This window comes from Dermacentor silvarum, chromosome 1, assembly GCF_013339745.2.
Source record: "Dermacentor silvarum isolate Dsil-2018 chromosome 1, BIME_Dsil_1.4, whole genome shotgun sequence".
NCBI classification, from domain to species: domain Eukaryota; kingdom Metazoa; phylum Arthropoda; class Arachnida; order Ixodida; family Ixodidae; genus Dermacentor; species Dermacentor silvarum.
This window is the reverse complement of record NC_051154.1, coordinates 173187260-173204873: the sequence shown is the minus strand read 5'-3', so window position 1 is coordinate 173204873 and position 17614 is coordinate 173187260. Positions and strand designations below refer to the sequence as shown.

Here is a 17614-nt window from a genome sequence, read left to right as displayed (position 1 = left end):
GCAACAATCTTTTGCACTAAATGAGAGAGAGTGTTTGTGTCAGTAACATTTTTGTGCCTGTATTGTTGTATTCACCTTGTTACATCTTTCTGCCATGTCATAAGTGATGAGAGGTTTTATTATTACCCTGACATTTTACAATGTGTGTACATTTGTCCTCTTAAGAGCAGCTAGTTGTGACAAAACAAAGTAAACTGAGGAAGCACTTCACATGAGTTCTTGTTATTGCTCCAATGCAATACTAATACCACAGGAGCACAGCAGCTACCACATTGAGGCAGACTGTGTAATGAACAGAATTGCCACTGGTGGGAATTTCATCTATTTCAAAGATTTGATGCTCCAGAGGAGAAAGGCTTGGTGCATGGCGTGATTGGTTTCTTTTGCTGTGATTATAGACATTTACATTTGCAGACAAAATTCTTGCCACAGGCAGCACAGTTTGCTAAAGCACTGGCGGCATTCGATCTTGGGCTCACGGTGCCTATAGTTTAGTTTTTTTTTTTTTTTTTTTCATATTATGCATGCAGGACTTACCTAGGCAGTCTTGACGAGAACAGCCCATGAGCTCCAGCCTCATGCAAGGGGCACCCACATATTCCACAATGAGTACGCGTACATATCGGGCCTCAAATGGAAGGGGCAAGTTGACCACAGCTAAGCCAGAGCCTCCATTTGGGGTAAGACGAAACTCGAGGGCCTGTGAATAGATGGCACCCTAGGTTAGCAGTGTTTGGTCACTTTGTACTACCAGATACTAGCAGCTAACAAATTTTATTGCTTTATTAGTCTTTATCATTTGAGTACTACCAACATTCAAAGTTGCTTTAATGATAAGTTATGACCTAGTGAAACTACACTAATGGAAGTACATAATTGCCAAAAGTAGAAGTTTTGCCGATTTGGATTGAAAAGGCCATTTATTCATCAACAGATCTAAATATGAATTACCATTCCCTTGAATGCTGGCATCTTAATACGAGAATGCATTTCTACCTCGGTGCTCTAATGCACTCTTGAAAGCTTTATGAAAAGCCACAAATAACTTTCCAAGCTTCCAAACTGGTTGATCTTGCCATTTCAACTTCGTATGCAATAATATATTGTGTGCATGAGTAATCAATTTGATTTCACAAAGTGAAGTGTTCCTTGGTGTGAAATGACTGTGCCTCCTTGGACAATACAAGTGAAGACAGCAAGCATTTCAATGGCAGTAGCAGGTCAAAGCACTCAAACAAGAGTGTGTTAATGACTGCTGGATGGCTCAGCCTGACCAAGGTGAGGGCGAGTGACACGGTAGGCTACTGCTGCTGCACTCTGCTGCACCATTCCATGAAGCACTGGTTTAAAGCTATGTGCGTATAGGAAATGGAAACTGTGAAAACTAAGAGAAGTATTAGAATGAACATGTTGAGAAAAATTTCATCAGCAATTACAGTCCTTTTATCCACGCTTGCTTAAATTTTCAACTCTGTGCTTTTGTCAAGACAGTGCCACTTGCTTGGCTATGACAAACAAATGCTTAGACATGACCTATAAAAATTTTTTATCCCCAGGACCAAAGGCACACTAGTATCTGCAGCAAGAATAGTGAGGATTTGTGCATGCGTGCATGTGTATGTCTGCACGCAGAAATAAGGACCTTGCATAGGCAAGTGTATATGCCTTTTAGGAACTGGAGCCTTTTCTACTTGTGCATTTTTATTTCTGACTCATCTTCTCATGCATTTTAGCAGTGAACCCAGTAGGTTTGGGTTAGCCAGGTGCGCTGTTGTCTGAGTGATTATACTATGAGAATGCCAGCAAACTTGAAAAATGGAAAAATAGAGAGGGGCAGACATAGACAAAGCGACAACCAGCAAACTTGAAAAATGGAAAAATCGAGAAGCAGACATAGCCAAAGCGACAAAGCGACAGGAAGCTCGCTATGTCTGCCCCTCTCTATTTTTCCATACTAGAATGCCAGCAAACTTGAAAAATGGAAAAATAGAGAGGGGCAGACATAGCGAGCTTCCTGTCGCTTTGTCGCTTTGGCTATGTCTGCTTCTCGATTTTTCCATTTTTCAAGTTTGCTGGTTGTCGCTTTGTCTATGTCTGCCCCTCTCTATTTTTCCATTTTTCAAGTTTGCTGGCATTCTAGTATAACCACGTACCAACTAGCCCAACAAGCCATTCTCATGAAATCGTCTGAGTGATGCTCTTTCCTCAGCTGTGCAAATTACAAATGTAGGCATGATAACTACTGTAGGGCAGGTACGAGTGGAAAAGTCTTGTTTTTACCACTGAGGGTGCATAGGTACTGCAAGCAAGTATTGCACAGAAAGAAAACATTTTTTTAAATGAAACTGGAAAACAACTGGTAATAACAAGGCCCACTGCATGACACCTGTTATGAACAGCCATTATAAGCAAAAACCAGAAACAGTGAAAATTTCTGGAGTGAGGTAGAATGTGGAACAAATATTATAAAAAGTAGTATGTCAGTGGCCTTTCTTAAAATTTATAATCTAATGACTGGTGAAAAAAGCTACAGCTTTCTAGACAAGGTCTTGGAACCGCGTCCACGGCGGGTGCCCAGACCCACTAAAGAGACGCCGGACTCGAATCTGATTGATTTGATAATAAAGTTTACGTTATTCTTCTTCTTCAAACCAAGGCTTAAAAATGATAAAATACTGACAGCATTAATGCTATGCGTGGCTTCATTATAAAATTTTAAAAATCCTCAATAATAGAACCTAAGTAGTAGTAGTTAGTTTTCACAACTAGTAAATAAATAATTGAATACCAAATATGCTTGGCAAAAACTGCCTATAAAATTTATGTCTGGATACCAAGCACTCAATTATATACATATTGCCCTACTTTACATTGTGTGAAAAACAGTGTTACTGATGTGTAGGTTAAACTAAGGAAAATATATGTATATACGTACCTTTCCTGTAGGATCAGCGAAGTCCCTGAAGATGTCGGTGAGGTCATCAGTGTACTGGATGCGCACACTAAGGGGGAATGCTTGGGAGCCATCATCGCGAACCACTGTCTGGGTTCGGAAGCCTCGTACCACTGTAGGTGCACTAAGGTCAACCTGGACCCAGTTCTCACCTGAGCGTGGAATGTTACCACACCATCCGCGAGGGCCATCCAAACGAACATTCTGCATGGAATATACAATCAAGTTGCTCATTAACAGTTTTCTTAAGGGCTACAATATAGGAATATCCAGCTGATCAAGCTAATAAAGTAAATGCGCCAGCTAGTTGGTTCAACATCTTGAATGAGGGAACTGCGCAAAAGATGAGACCGCAAAAGAGGCACAAAAAGAAGCTGCGCTACGTGTGGTTGTTTTGTACCTCTTCTGCATCCTCGTATTTTGCACCGTTCCCTAATTCTAGATGATCAAGGTACAGTGGAATCTCGTTGATATGATCTTCACGGGAAGCGGAAATTAAAATGTATCATCCGAAAAATTTTATTATCCGAAATACATTGCTCCTGTAAGACATTGGCCGGAAAAAGAACAAAAAAATGTATTATCCCCAAAAACGTATTATGCAGAATCGTATCAACGAGATTACACTGTAGTTTGCATCCCACAATAGAATATGAACCAGTCCAGCCTAATTCATTCAAACCAGAGAATGTGCTTATTGATGTTCACTTGTGACAGGTTTTCTTTTGTTCTTTTTTTCAAGTGTCTGCATTGTGATACATGTTCGTACATGAGACATCCACTGACATGAGGCAGTGTGCACATTCACACTCTCCTCTTGCAAGGTATTCTGCATGATATTGTTGCAACACTCTGCACAACACTGAGGAACATATTCGCATACCATTCTGCAAGTTACTCACCACTTTGTCTGCTGTACGGCCGCGATCCCGTACTGCCTTTTGATAGTATCCTGCCCATCTCTCAAGATTCTGTGTCTGAGTGTGCCCTCGATGTCATTGTCCGAGTCGAACAGGCAAGCCAAGTCGCCCACCATTGCTCCTCTGCTTCTCAGAACAAGCAACAGTGCACTTATGACAGTTGTCACCGTGACACTGACTAGACTATCTTCCCGGGGACCTTGTTCTTCTATCGTCTTCAACCCACCGCGTCGGCCTCTCGAAAAAGGTAATGTCTCGCTACTCTGGTTCTTGCTGGGTCCTCAGCCTGGTGACCGACGTAATCTATGAAATCTCTCCGGTCATGCCTACAGCTCGCTCCATCCAGACTTTCTGTGATGCCGTTCATGTCAGCAGGCTAATACGCTATCAGTCTTTCCCTGCCTAAGACACACTGGAATGGCACTTCCACACTGAGGTGTATATGGTACAATGCTCTGCACAATTTTGAAGAATGAGAGCGCAAGCTCGGTGATGAAGGCGATGATGCTAGGAACTTGGGTGCTGTGCTCTTGTATTGTAAACATCTTGTAAATAGATTTCCTTGGTTGCTTCCTCCTGGTACCCCAATATGCACCCACTGATATATATTACACAGTAGAGTACAGTGTAATCATGCCTTTCTACAATTGAGGTTTCTGTTTTTTAATTAAATGTTTTCAAATTATGGATCATGTACCTTCTGGAGGATCATAAAAGATTCAATGGCAGGTCACAAAGCATCCAACGCTGAACCTGTAATGCACTCTATATTGTGAACTCTGCATTATTCATTCCCTGTCTCAAACTCTGAATTTGTCATGAACACTGAATTTGTCTGTATTCTGCAATGTCAAATAATAGCAGTGTCTGAACTCTGTTCTGGTTTGGAGAAGCCTTGACCTGAAAAACAAGCTCCCTTTACACATGAGGAAGTACAGTTGCTGTGGATACTTCTTCCTTTGCAACACCCCAAATTTCTTAAACAGAAATAGGATTTCAAATAAATATATGGTTTCTAGCACACTTGATTCAGTCTGACTAAAAACTGTCAAGTACCTAATTTAAGCATTAATTCTGCATAACTGCACATTTCCTGAAGCCAGAGTGTCTGACATTGAAAAAGACATGAACATGGTTTGGGATTGTGAGGCAAAATATAGTTTTGATGGGTAGTAGCAATTTAAGTTGCACAGTCCTGAACTTGTGCACTCATAGCAGTTGGTACTTGCAAGAAGAATCAAGGAAACTGAGGGGCTCAGTTTATCGTTAGCCAACTGCCAAATGAAGCCAACTGCCTGTCTGTTGCCAGAGAGGCAGTAGCTCATATTCGAAATTGTGCAAATGAACTTGATTGCGAGCAAAAAATGAGATCTTGACTTCTGAAAAAGTTGGTTTCGCTACGACATTTTGCTGTGCGGTGAAGCTTTTTCTTGCAGTACATTGAATATTTCCTGTTGTCTAGAGCATTGTTTGCATTGCATTTACACCACTGTAGCCCTTTTTGGTCTGACTGCTACTTCCATGTATGTTGAAGTCTGCACTTACATTTTTGTGGTATCCTCCTTCTGTACCAGAAACTTTAATGCTTGTGTCAGGGATGGCTCCATTACTCAGCCCAAGGTCACCAACTGGCCGGCAGTCTGAATGGTTAAAACATAGTTTGCACATGTAATAGAATAGCTTCCTGTGTTCAGGTGGGGAACACTATGTAAAAAAAAAAAATCTAGTGCTAAAGTTTCAATCTGTTCTTTGTGCTTTCTTTATGTATTACAAAATTGGCCTGTATCACTAAGCGAACAGTGGGGCAACTCTGAATCTAAAACTCGTCTCAGATTTAATGACAAAGTAAGTACTCTTATCATCATAAGATCAAGTGGCAATAGTTTTTCAACTGTAGCAGCACTAATAAGTTTTATCTCCAGCTGTCTTTTGTGTAGAATGAAATTGGGATTTGTCACCAGATACATTGGTGAACTGTTTGCTCACAACCTAAAATATAGCCTATAATTTCATGCTGGTACCATTGCTCAGATTCAAGTTACTGGCTGTTTTACGACTCTGTAAGTGCAAATGTCAAAGCACAGCAAAACATTTTAGAAGTTAGTTATTATTTCCATTGTTCTTTTCAATTATAAACGAATGTTAAGTTGCTTGATAGTAGCCGTATGGCTAACACACCTAGGTTGGGCTCAAAGCCTTTCTTGCACTTGCAGAAGAAGCCTCCAGCAGTGTTTGTGCAGATGGTTGATGCTGAGTCACAGGCTGATGATGATGCACATTCATTTATATCTGAAAAAGTTTAAAATGTTGATTGGCAACTGTTATCAACATTTAAAAATGGATAGGCATATTTTATAATTAAAACACCAAAGATGCCTGAGACATCTAGCAGGTCATGGTCACATACATTTGGGACACAAACCTTGTTTGATTCTATTCATGGGCAAAAGTTGCACCGAAAGGTAGTAATATTTTCATGCATTTGTTCGTGGGATTTTTCACATTATAACAAAGAGCATAAACCAGCGCCTTGTTAGGAACCTCTGTCCCACAAAAACTGAAAGTAAATGCATTTTTCCTTTCAATTTATCATGCTTACCTCGGCAAGTTGGAAGGTTATCGAAAGTCTGGTTAGGTCCACAAGTAACAACATGGCTTCCTTCGAGCCTGTAGCCCTTGTGGCACTGTATCTTCGCTTCATCCTCAAAGTAGTATGTTCTTCTTGAGTCTAGGACAAAGCCATTTTTGATGTCCGGAAGGTCTAAACACTGAGCCCCTGTAGTAAAATAGTTACATAGATGAAAGCTCAAGCATATTAAGTGGTGCGAAAGTTCATCGGTCATCGAAATCACTTTCTAATCACCAATGCATGGGGCCTGAAATTACAGGGTGCTGTTTATACATGCAATCACTACAATGCATTCTGGAAATTCTTTGTTATAAACTTAGACAAAAAGGAAATTTTATTATATTTTATGTATATGTAAACTGTTTTCTCTAATGAAACATTTTAATGTTTCTTACTACTGTATGTGCAACTGAAGCATACAGCTGCAGAGTTTAATTAAGTAAGGAATACTGTGTGGACCTTCACAGCACTTTTTTCTTTTAGAACCACAAAAACAAACTTGCATTTGGCCAAACAACATGTAATAGAACATAGGTTATCTAACAAACAGTGTTAAATAACAAATCCATTGAGACAAAAAGAAAATATTGTTATGAGCAATATTTGAGCAAAAGTGGCAATGCTGTCAGATGGATTCAAATAGAGCCTAATTATTTAAAGCTGGTACTTGACTGGACAGAAGCTCATTACTGGAAATGTTGCAAAATTTTATGAATCCAAAAACAATAAGAAGATATAAGTAAATCATCGCCAGCCATTAAGGGCCTGCTGCATTACATAGCTGCAAGGTCTGAAGTGTAATCCTTGCCACCTCTTGACCTTGTTTCCCAGATAACACTGTCAGCTCCTTTTTGTTCTTCCAGTACTGCAGTTGTTTTTTATTTCACTATACAGTCGAAAGTTGCACTTGTGTATTTTAGTCACCGTAGGTAATGTTGCAATCATTTGCAATAATGTATTGCCACTGTGCGTGTTACTTCAGATTGGATTGGCAACATATTTGAACTGTAGGCTTTAACTGCCATAAATTGCCTTTCGAGATCCAGTAAAAAATTCCCCTGAAATTATTTGAACATTGAAGTTGAAATGCTTCATGAGACGAATTTGCCGGTTTATTCATAGATAGCACACAAGAAGGTACAATTATACTCTAGCCATTAATTTGTAGTTACATAACAGTGAGGCTGATGTGTATGTAAAAAACAGTCAACACTAGCTTGAATTCTACTACTTGCACATTTTGCCTAGTGTAACTAGCATAACCAGACTGGTGGTCCCAGATAGAATTTCATAACTGAATTTGTGCAGTGTAATTGTAAAGACGCAACATATAACCTCAAAAGACCGTCATGGTAGTACCATCATGCAAAGTTTAATTATGTTATTTGATTTCATCTTACGCTTGCAGGTTGGTGGTGCTGCTGACCACTGGCCATCGCTCTTGCAGACAATAACTGGGTAGCCAGTACGAATGTAGCCTGGCTCACACTCGAAGCGCACCACAGTGCCATAGTTCTTGCCTCCACCATTGAGTATGGTATGTACCGTGTGTGGTACCTCAGGCAGTGGAGGACATGATGAGGCCAGACATGTGGGAAGGTTGACCCATTTGCCTTCTTCGTTGCAGCGAATAGTTTGTGTGGGGAAGCCACCCGTGAAGGCGAAGCCAGCATAGCACTGGTACGTTGCTTGTCCGCGATATGTCACATTAGTTGCTGCCACAGCAAAGCCACTGTCAATTTGTGGCACTGCACCACAGTAGCGTTCTGTTGTAAAAAAAAAAAAAAAGAATACGGCAGTGCTATGATTTTTCGGAAGGCACAAAAGCACTGCATACAAGAATGAATTCAACCTTGCCTACAAATGGTGACAAAATGTACAGATGAGGGCATTGAAACTTATAGTAACACCTTTGCATTGTACACCAGTCTCTGCATCCTGTATTGTATTGGTGATTTTTCTTGGAAGGAAATGTAGCTTAAGAATTACTGCCTTAAATACTTAATACATGTGTTTTCATCAGCTTGCTCCTTTTCATACTGCCTATGTTCTCTTGGCTGACTTTTTAACTAATTACAACAACTTGCTGGTTGCTAAAATTTAAAGGCTGTTTTCTCTTCTTTTACTTGAAGGTAAACAAATTTTTGCTCCCCCAGTGGTTGTGTCTTCTAAAAAACATGCAGTGGTTGCGTCCTCTAAAAAAACATGCAAGTCACTTAGTCATGAATTTACACATAAATATTCTCAATGTGAAACACTAAACACTCTTACCTTGGCACCTTGGTATGGAGCCAATGCTCCATTTGCCTCCTGGCATACATTCAGCTACAATTTTAGACATGCCATTACTGAATTCTTGTCCTGCTGGGCAAACATATGTCACCTTGGCACCAAACGTTGTTTCACGACTTGAAGCCAGTGCTCCTTCACCGACAGTCAGAAGAGGGCAGTCTAGAATTCAAACAGACAAAAGGAAACAGCATAGTTTGAGACCATGCATCACACCAAATCACAGGTAGCATACCATAGGTGCCAGATACCTGAGGGCTCTGGGGCCCAAGCCTCCTCTGTAGTAGTCTGTGGCCCTAACTTCCAACACATTTGCATGACACCCCTACACATTTGGCTTGATGAATTTACGTTGCTGTTATTTCAATCTAAGCTGTTTAGACTTGTCTTCAGCACTTGCCATGGCCTATAGTTGGTAGCTACAGAGGGCGCCATAGTTTGAAGTTTGAAAGGCATTCACAGAGGTGTTGTATGCTGCAGGCAGATTTAACCTAACAATGTAGGCCAGGTGTTGTTTGAAGGTAGCCAAAATGCTGTTATTTGACATTGTGGCAGGTTTGTAAGGATAGCATCACTTGCCCAAAAATTAACGAAGTGAAAGTGATCAAGATGCACCACGTCTGCTTCGTGATATTGCAAACTGTACAGCTAACCATCATAAAATTGTAATTACAGCTACTGACCTTGCCAGGCATATGTGACATATATGAAGCACCTGTAGCATCTTACCTGCACTGAAGCTGGCTTGCCACCCAGCTGCTGTGTTTAGGGGATTGCTGGTGAACAGCACAAACATTTGGCCACTGCTTGCAGTCAGGGTGAGGGTCGGTCTATTTGTACCTGTGTACCCTTGGCCTGGATGCAGCCTGATGCCATTTCTTGTGTCCGATCCATCATAGATCTGAAATGAAATGACACAGGAGCTGAGCAGTGCTCAAGTAATGCTAAATGTAAGTTTTTTTGATCATAACACACAGAATTGCAACTGGACTTCATGCAAGCAATCCTGACTTTATTGGCTTTGAATAAAGAAAATATGAGTTTGTGTACAGCATTTCTTGTCATTCTTTTATTTCTATATTTTTATTTAATAGTAAGTAGCTCGATATGTTGTGCTCAAGAAAGATAAATTATAGATGACAGAAAAACATTGTGCAGTTATTTGTTAAATAATTCTACCAATGCCTTTCTTTCCTTGCTTCAAATTTCAAAATGAAAAATGTACTAGTATAAATATAAGAAAATTTAATTGAAGCCTAGAACACCTTATAAAGTTTTCTACCTGCACGAAATCATCTGGAGCAACAGCAAATTTCTCAAACTTGAGTGACACCGGTCCTCCTCCAGGTCTTGTGATGCGGTAAGCACAAACTTGGTTGGGTGGATATTTGTCAACACCAAAAGCAGGAGAAGAAACATTGCCAGAGGTGGAGGTGATATCGACTTCACAACCTGGAAAAATTGTAAATTGAAATGTACAAGTTTATAACATTTCATGCTACCCCGTATGTTACAGTTCTTGCATCATCACATTCATATTTCCACACTAACAGGAAAGAAATATGGCTAAAGCATCTGTGGAAAAAAAATGGTAATTTAGTTCTAAATTAAGCCTCCTGTGTGGCCACTTTTCCAGGCAGTGGGTGAATGCTTTCTGTATGCCTGTCTTCTGAGCTTTCACATTGAAATCACACTAGCATAAGCTTGATAGATTCATTTCTACATTCAACCAATATCACATACAATTTACCCAATTTTTTTTGTTATGATAACTGAAGTTCCCTCTTTTCTTGCTTGCATTTAATGCGAATGTTTTTCACTAGTCTGTGTCATGTTTTATGGCTTGCAATAACAGATGACTAACAGTAGTTTAATATGGTCTATGCTTTATCTTCTATTGTTACTGTTGATTCAGTAACTACATCCTTTGAGCACTTATTACCTTGACAAACCTTTTATTTACAATTTGTGCTTTGTCTTTCTTGCTTCTCCTGCCTAGAGGGCAATGATATATAAAAGAGTATTTTAAAAAATCTAATTCTGTTTGCTTTCTTTTCAAACTGTATCTTTATACATTCTTTAGGTTATTTAAAAAACCTCAAGAGGAGCATGTAATCTAATGAGATGTGCATGGCAACTGTACCTGAGCGAAATCGGATGGAAAATCCTCGCCTGCTGTCACCAAAGCTTGAGCGGAAGTAGAGATACAGGCGATCCCGAGTAGACATCAGGAATTGTGGATTTTCTGATGCTGGACCAGTCAGCGTTTTGAGAAGTGGATCAGATGGGAGGGAGCCATCTCTGACCAGGATGAAGTCTTTGTCTGGTTCAAGGTCTAAATCAACAATCTGGAATATTTGAAACATAGCCCAGAAATATCCTCATGTTACAAAGCATTGAGAAGCATAAAAATTGCCAGCTTTGAAAAAAGCGTTTTGACTGATACTTCTTGACTGCACATTCTTGTAACAATTTGCATGAACATCAGTCAAATTCATATCGTCCTGCAGTATAATATTCATATAAGAAAGTTTTACTTTTTTTTGCCTGATAACAATGCTGCATCATGACTCTTTGCAAGACGACACATGTTTTTATATGAAATACTTTTTTAATGTTCCCCCATTCCATTGTAGTATTTTTGTAAATGATCACTTATAAATAATAAATATACAAATGGGGCGAAAATTGAAGGACGCTTAAGCTTCGCCTTTAAGAGTGGAACGCGATAGCGTTATCGGGCACCGTTCGCATCGCTTTGGAAAGCCAGTTTACACTGACCAAGCTTAAACCGATCCCCTTAAAGTCGGCTTCACTTTTAAACAAATGCATTGCTGGGAAGATGTTTTGCCAGGGGCAATATAAGTCGTCCTATATTAAAATGTGAAGGCCCTAGAATCTTTCTTTATTATTTTATTAATTGTTTGCTATTGCCCCGACGCGCGCGCGTGTCCAAAACGCATTAGGCAGGCGAAGTCCCAATTTGACCTGCCGAGGATGCGAGCGCCATCTTGATATCATTTTCGCAAGTAAGTACCCGAGCGCGCGGCTGTAGGTCTGGTAGAAATGCTGGAAAAAGGGTTTGTGTTTGAGTTTCCTCGTAACATACTTATGTTTTCTCGTACATTCATATAACAATCCGACGCCGAATCCGACGCCGAATGGTAAAGTCGTACTTTACCATTTTTCTGACCAATTTCACTGCGAGAAATTCAATTTTTATTCACCAAAACCTTGCATCACGAGGAGGGCCTGCGCGGTCGGGGTGGTTGGGGATGATTTTCTCCGCCACGGACGCCGACGCCGGATTTTTTGCGACACGGGGCCCTTAACGCTATCGCGTTAAAATTCTCACAATAGCTACATGATTGGAGTTCCCAGCCGTGAGCGTTGTACCAGATTGTGCTGGAGAGGCAAAATCACAGTACAAGGCGGTACAGGCGACTGCCTGCGTGCTTTACGCAGCGGCGCGATAACTTGAGTTTAATCTCGGTGCCAACTGCAGGCGCTATTTAGTACACTTGCGTACATCCGCGGACGACGGAAGCCTCGTCTCCCACGGAGGAAGGAAACATGACGTCTCCGCTGGACCGCACGAGCGCGCCGCATGCGCAGCTCCCGACCGCCCAGCCAATGGCCCAGCAGCACACGCCGCAACTGCCGTACAATACCGCAGCCAACAACTACGATAACGCGATAAGCGCTGAAGCGTGCGCACGCAGCTGCCCAGGCGCCGTATGATGTAACGATTCTTTTTTTTTTTTTTCATTCTTTTTTACTTTCGTCGCTGGCTGGCAGGATACCATGCAGTGTACGCCTACGTACGTTACCGGTATCGGTCACTCGCTGCGATAGGTGATAAGAATAGAATCGATGGAAAATCACTTGCAATATACGGCTAGCCACGCTAATATAGCCCCTGGGGTGCTATTACGCCTTCTGCAGAATTACGGTCATGACCCCATAATAGCACCCCGGCCTGGTCACGGCGCTCACTAAAGATGGAATTACGATAGAACAACACATGCACGAAACCCAACCTATTCTATGCTAAATATGGCACAGCAGGTGGCTGTCTTTCGTGCTGCTTTTGTAACCGCGGGAAGCGCGTCGCAATGCTAGGACGTAGATCTACGGCCTAGGTATAGGCCCGGCCGCGGAGTGTCTTGCATCGGTTTGCAGTACTTATTTATTTTTATTTTTTTAAGACGCACGTGCGTTGATTTCTTTCTTTCACTCTCTCTCTTTTCTTTTTTTCTACCCGCCGCGGTGGCGTCGTGGCAATGACGGTGCGCTACTAAGCCCGAAGGCGCGGGATGGAATCCCGACGGCATTTCGATGAGGATGAAATGCACAAAAACACCCGTGTACCTTGCATTGGGTACACGTTAAAGAACCCCAGGTGGTCAAAATTAACCAAGAGTCCCTCACTACGGCGTGCATCATAACCAAATCGTGCTGGTTTTGGCCCCAGAATTAAAATTTTTTTATAAAGTTTTTTCTTATCCCTTCCTTCCTGTTGATGCTCTGCGGCTCTGCGCCTGCGCGCAAAAATAGCAAAGGGAACCAGCGCCATAAAACCCCTATATATAAAAAGTAGCGCCATCCACTTCCCTCCTCCTCCGTTCCACTATCGCGCTCGGAGCGACCAGCGCGATCGAGGCGCGATATCGACAGTGGCGCCGCCTGTGTCGGGCCTGCCGTGGCAGACGACAGCTAACGCACTACCAGAGGAAATCCGAGGAAAACTTCGATCGCGCCCTCCGGAGAAGTTTTTGAGGCGCGATTTTGCTTCGTCAGTCAGTAACTGGTCTTAATAATGCCGTTTTGGAAGTAGCAACGCGACGGATGCGAGACGGCGCAAATATCATAGTGTGCAGCAAGCGTTTGCGCACGCCGGATGAAAAACAAAAAAAGCCTTTTGCCCTCGCCTTGTCGGTTGCGCCAACCTAAGGTGCAGCAGCATGCCATCACAACGAATTTCTTGTTCCTGACACGTTTGATCCGTTTGTGCGTACAGCACTTTCGTCGCACAGGCCCGAGAATGGCAGTCGGAGCGCGCTGGAAATTAAAAAAAATATACAAAAGCGCAACGGCGTGCTTCCACGTGACACGGATTGGCCAATGGGGGAGCGGAGGAGGCTGGGGCGACAGGAGGCGGCAAGGAGGAAACGCCGGGGAGAGCGCGGTGGCGGCAAGATCTAAGAATGGCGCTACTTTTTATATATAGGGGCTTTAAGCGCCAGAGGAGCCAGTGCCACCTGTTGCGCGTCGTCTGCTTCAAAGCCGGCAATTTGTGAATGCATTGCAAGATAGATACAATTGACGTTGCTTTAGTTGCAACAAACACTTAGATTAAAAAATATTCTATACATCAAAGTTTTAATGTGCCCGTAATGCGATGTCATGCATACCTCAAGTGAGATGATCTTGCTTGGAGGGGCTGTGATGACCCAAAGACACTCCAAGCCGCCAGGATAAGGCTCCGGGTACATTGGGGAGTTCAATACCTGTGCGCTTGGCTGGGCCATGAGCTCTCCTCCGCATTTCACAGGCTCTAATACAGGAAGAGAAACACACCATCAGTTTGCACTAGTGAACGTAAGATGTGCAGGCTGGAAACTCCTTGTGAAAAATTATTGTTCGTTTCAGTGACTGAAAAGGTAGAAACTTTAGATGGTCGGACATGTATATCAGGGTCATTGAAGATGCACACACCTGTCTTCCAACTGGCCCTGAAGCCCCTCTTCTCGGCAGATGCGTCAGTTCTAAACTTGATGATCATCAAATTCGATGCTGTCATGAATGACTTGGAGTTTAGGTCCTGCTTCCCAGAAAGAGTAACCAATGAAACGCTGGATTCTTCTGTTCTGCCCCCTGACAGGACTTGCACTGTGTCGAAATTCGCCTCGGTCTCGAACTCTGAAAACTGAGCACATATGTCCAACGATTATTGGAAGAAACGCCTTCCAAGAACGTCATGCGATGGGTATTACATTGGTTTCATGGAATTATAGTAACTTAGGCGGGAAATGAGGGGGGGGGGGGGCAATATGCAGGAGAGAGAAATGAAACTAATAAGGTCATATACCGTGTGTCCCAGCTAACCTTAGCCAAGCTGTTCAACAATTGAGAAAAGAGAGAGAGAGAGAGAGAGAGAGTTTAAAAAACACGGTGCAAGATACAATTACAAGAGCTAGGGTGTTCGGTCGTCCAAGGTTTGACGATCGTACACCATAAGCCTTATAATTGTATCTTGCACCGTGTTTTTTTTTTTTTTTCACTTTCTTTCTTTTACTTTTCTTTTCTTTTTTTTTTTCTTTTTTTCGTTGAACAGCTTGGCTAACGTTAGCTGGGACTCCTTATATGTGTGACTGAGAGATCCTCAGTCAAAGACCTCGCTCACTGGAAAGAAACACATACGACGAGCGCAACTACCGTAAAATTCCGAGAGATAACCCACCTAAAATCGAGAGAAAATCGAGTGAAAATATGAGGTGGGCTAACTTTCAGTGTGCAGTGAAGGTGTGGGTTATCCACAGTATAGACGTGGGTGTGCAGGGGCGGGTTATCTTTCGGGGGTGGGGTATCTCTCTGGATTTTACGGTATTCTGCGCGTTGCGTTTGGTTGGTTCAACCTTCTTTGTTGTTCAACCCGGCCAAATCGCGTACTTGTCGGTGAGACGAGAGGCGGCTATTGTTTTCACCTGCGCCGCTTAGCTGTTTTCGATTCCATTCGCCGCTTGTTGCCATCTTTTACAATTTGATTTGTATTGTTTTTTTTTTGTTTTTTTTGAGGGAGTGAATTTCTTTCTTTTTCTTTTTTTGAGTAGACACAAACTTTTTGCAATGGTTCACTCACTTGTAAAACGATTCCAGTGCCCAAAGGACCTTCCAGTGTCCACTTGCAGTCAAGGTTTGGTTCATACTTGTTTGGGTAGTTGGGTGACTGAATAGAATCCCCTGAGCTTTGCATGTAGAAGTGGCACGATTCTGAAATTGTTAAGAGGGATAGTTTCGCATAAGTTTCTTTCGATGATATATATTGTCGCTTGCGATTTAATGTAAACCATATATACAGGCAAAAAGGGAAGGTTTTTGTTTAACATATATATCTGGCTGTCAGTTATACCACGACAGGAAGACCTCTGTTTGTTCAAGTATTTTCATGCATAACCAGCCTCCACCGGGGTTTCTTGAATTGCAGTGGAAGCCCCCTGTCTTTATCGAGAACATATTTAGAGGCTGTTAATTTTTTTAGTTTCTCGATTTTCTTGTGCCTCATATGTCTGCTTTGAAACCGCATCTCAAAGGTGGAACTTACTTGGGCAGTTCATTTCATCAGACTCATCCCCACAATCGTCCTGTCCGTCACACATCCATCTGTTATTGAGGCACTTTCCATTGCTGCACAGGAAGGAACCTGTAAACGGAAACATATTAAATAAATACACTGACTTTCAGCATACTACTCCGCAGCCTTTATTTCGTTTTATTTGTGACTTCTTGCGCGTCGACTCTTTCTTTTCGCACTTTCATAAAAGCAACGGTAGGATGTTCCTCGAGAGTCGAGACCGCAGCCGACACAGTCGCTGTGTGACCCCCAACCACCACACCATAAAGCCATTCCGCACCAGGCTGACTGGCGCGCTCTTGTGTTGTTTGCGGTACCATGTCGTACCACGTGACCGCCACTTCCGCTTTTGGTGATTTGAATAATCGCCTTTGTCACACCCGAAGCCGCGCTGCTCTTGGCGCACGTTTTGAACGGAGTTGCTGTAATTATTTGTGGTGCCCTGAGGAACTGGGGCTTCGTACTGTAATTATGGAGTGAACAGCTACCTTATAAAAAAAATGCGGGACACAAATTTTTTGTGTCAGTGCTCTATTAAGCTAACACTGTGCAATCTAAATAGTGTTTCGTCCTTGGCATACGCGTGCCTTATGATTCTGTGAGGGGCACAATCGGACTGAGATTGCTGGCAGCAAGAATCGCAGGTCATTAGCTAAGCGAAAGCAGACTGAGAAAACTACTCTTTCTACGGTGAACCGCCTGTGTTCACACCCGCAGTCACAGCTGTCCAGAGGGCGCGAATGGTGCGCTCCGAAGCTCGGCAGCAGCAGTTACCTGCGCTTTCTGGTGTCGAAAGGGCATATTTGCAACGTGAGGATCGAAGCACCGCACTTTCGGTCCTGCGCGTTCGCTCGCTACCGCGCAACCCGGAGCACACAGAAGCTCGAGAGCTCTCCGTGCAGCGTGACTCGAGGTTGCGCGTGAACGCCCTGTGCGAGGCCTAGGCACGACTGACCTTCAGGGCAGGCGGGCACTTGGCAGATGAATGGCAGCAGCGCCTCGCACGGGGCCAGGCGCCACTCCTGGGTACGTTCGGTGAGACGCGCCTGCACGCACTGGCCGTCCTTTGGTCGGGGCTGGTCCAACGCCCAGTGGCCCACGTATTTAGGGATGAAGTAGCCGCTCGATGACTCCAACGTATTTGTGGACAGGTCGTCCACAGACTTGAGACCTGTACATATGTGAGAAATACAAGGGCGTGAAGGGGGTGGGGGGATACGGTAGAGGCTTAGGCCAGAAGATGTGATAAACTTGGGCAGTGGTTTTGCCGACGCAAAACGCACGATGTGATGGGTGGCGTAGGCCATTTCGCGCCGGCGCCGTTGTACTATGCATGCTGTCATCTCCTATTAAGAGGGTTAGTGACGTGGATGAGTTGTAGTACAGTCAGGATGAGCTATGTCGCGCTCCACGTTTCGCCTGGCTGAGGCGGCCTCCTCAGCAAGAAAAAACGTGAACGTGTCTTTTTT

At 43.0% G+C, this 17614-nt stretch overlaps 1 protein-coding gene across 1 annotated transcript in view; it reads right to left on the bottom strand.

Moving 5' to 3' along the window:
* Nucleotides 1–17614, bottom strand: part of LOC119436397 (uncharacterized) — a 129077-nt gene that overhangs the window by 51685 nt on the left and 59778 nt on the right. The window contains exons 5-19 of the mRNA XM_037703236.2: nucleotides 17101–17316; nucleotides 16116–16214; nucleotides 15654–15784; nucleotides 14510–14720; nucleotides 14206–14348; nucleotides 10935–11139; nucleotides 10074–10243; nucleotides 9521–9692; nucleotides 8774–8953; nucleotides 7903–8268; nucleotides 6473–6649; nucleotides 6052–6162; nucleotides 5419–5513; nucleotides 2936–3157; nucleotides 538–700 (exon numbers count right to left, since the gene is read on the bottom strand). Coding sequence (XP_037559164.1) covers nucleotides 538–700; nucleotides 2936–3157; nucleotides 5419–5513; nucleotides 6052–6162; nucleotides 6473–6649; nucleotides 7903–8268; nucleotides 8774–8953; nucleotides 9521–9692; nucleotides 10074–10243; nucleotides 10935–11139; nucleotides 14206–14348; nucleotides 14510–14720; nucleotides 15654–15784; nucleotides 16116–16214; nucleotides 17101–17316 — 2661 coding nt within the window. The remainder of the gene's footprint in view (nucleotides 1–537; nucleotides 701–2935; nucleotides 3158–5418; nucleotides 5514–6051; nucleotides 6163–6472; nucleotides 6650–7902; nucleotides 8269–8773; nucleotides 8954–9520; nucleotides 9693–10073; nucleotides 10244–10934; nucleotides 11140–14205; nucleotides 14349–14509; nucleotides 14721–15653; nucleotides 15785–16115; nucleotides 16215–17100; nucleotides 17317–17614) is intronic.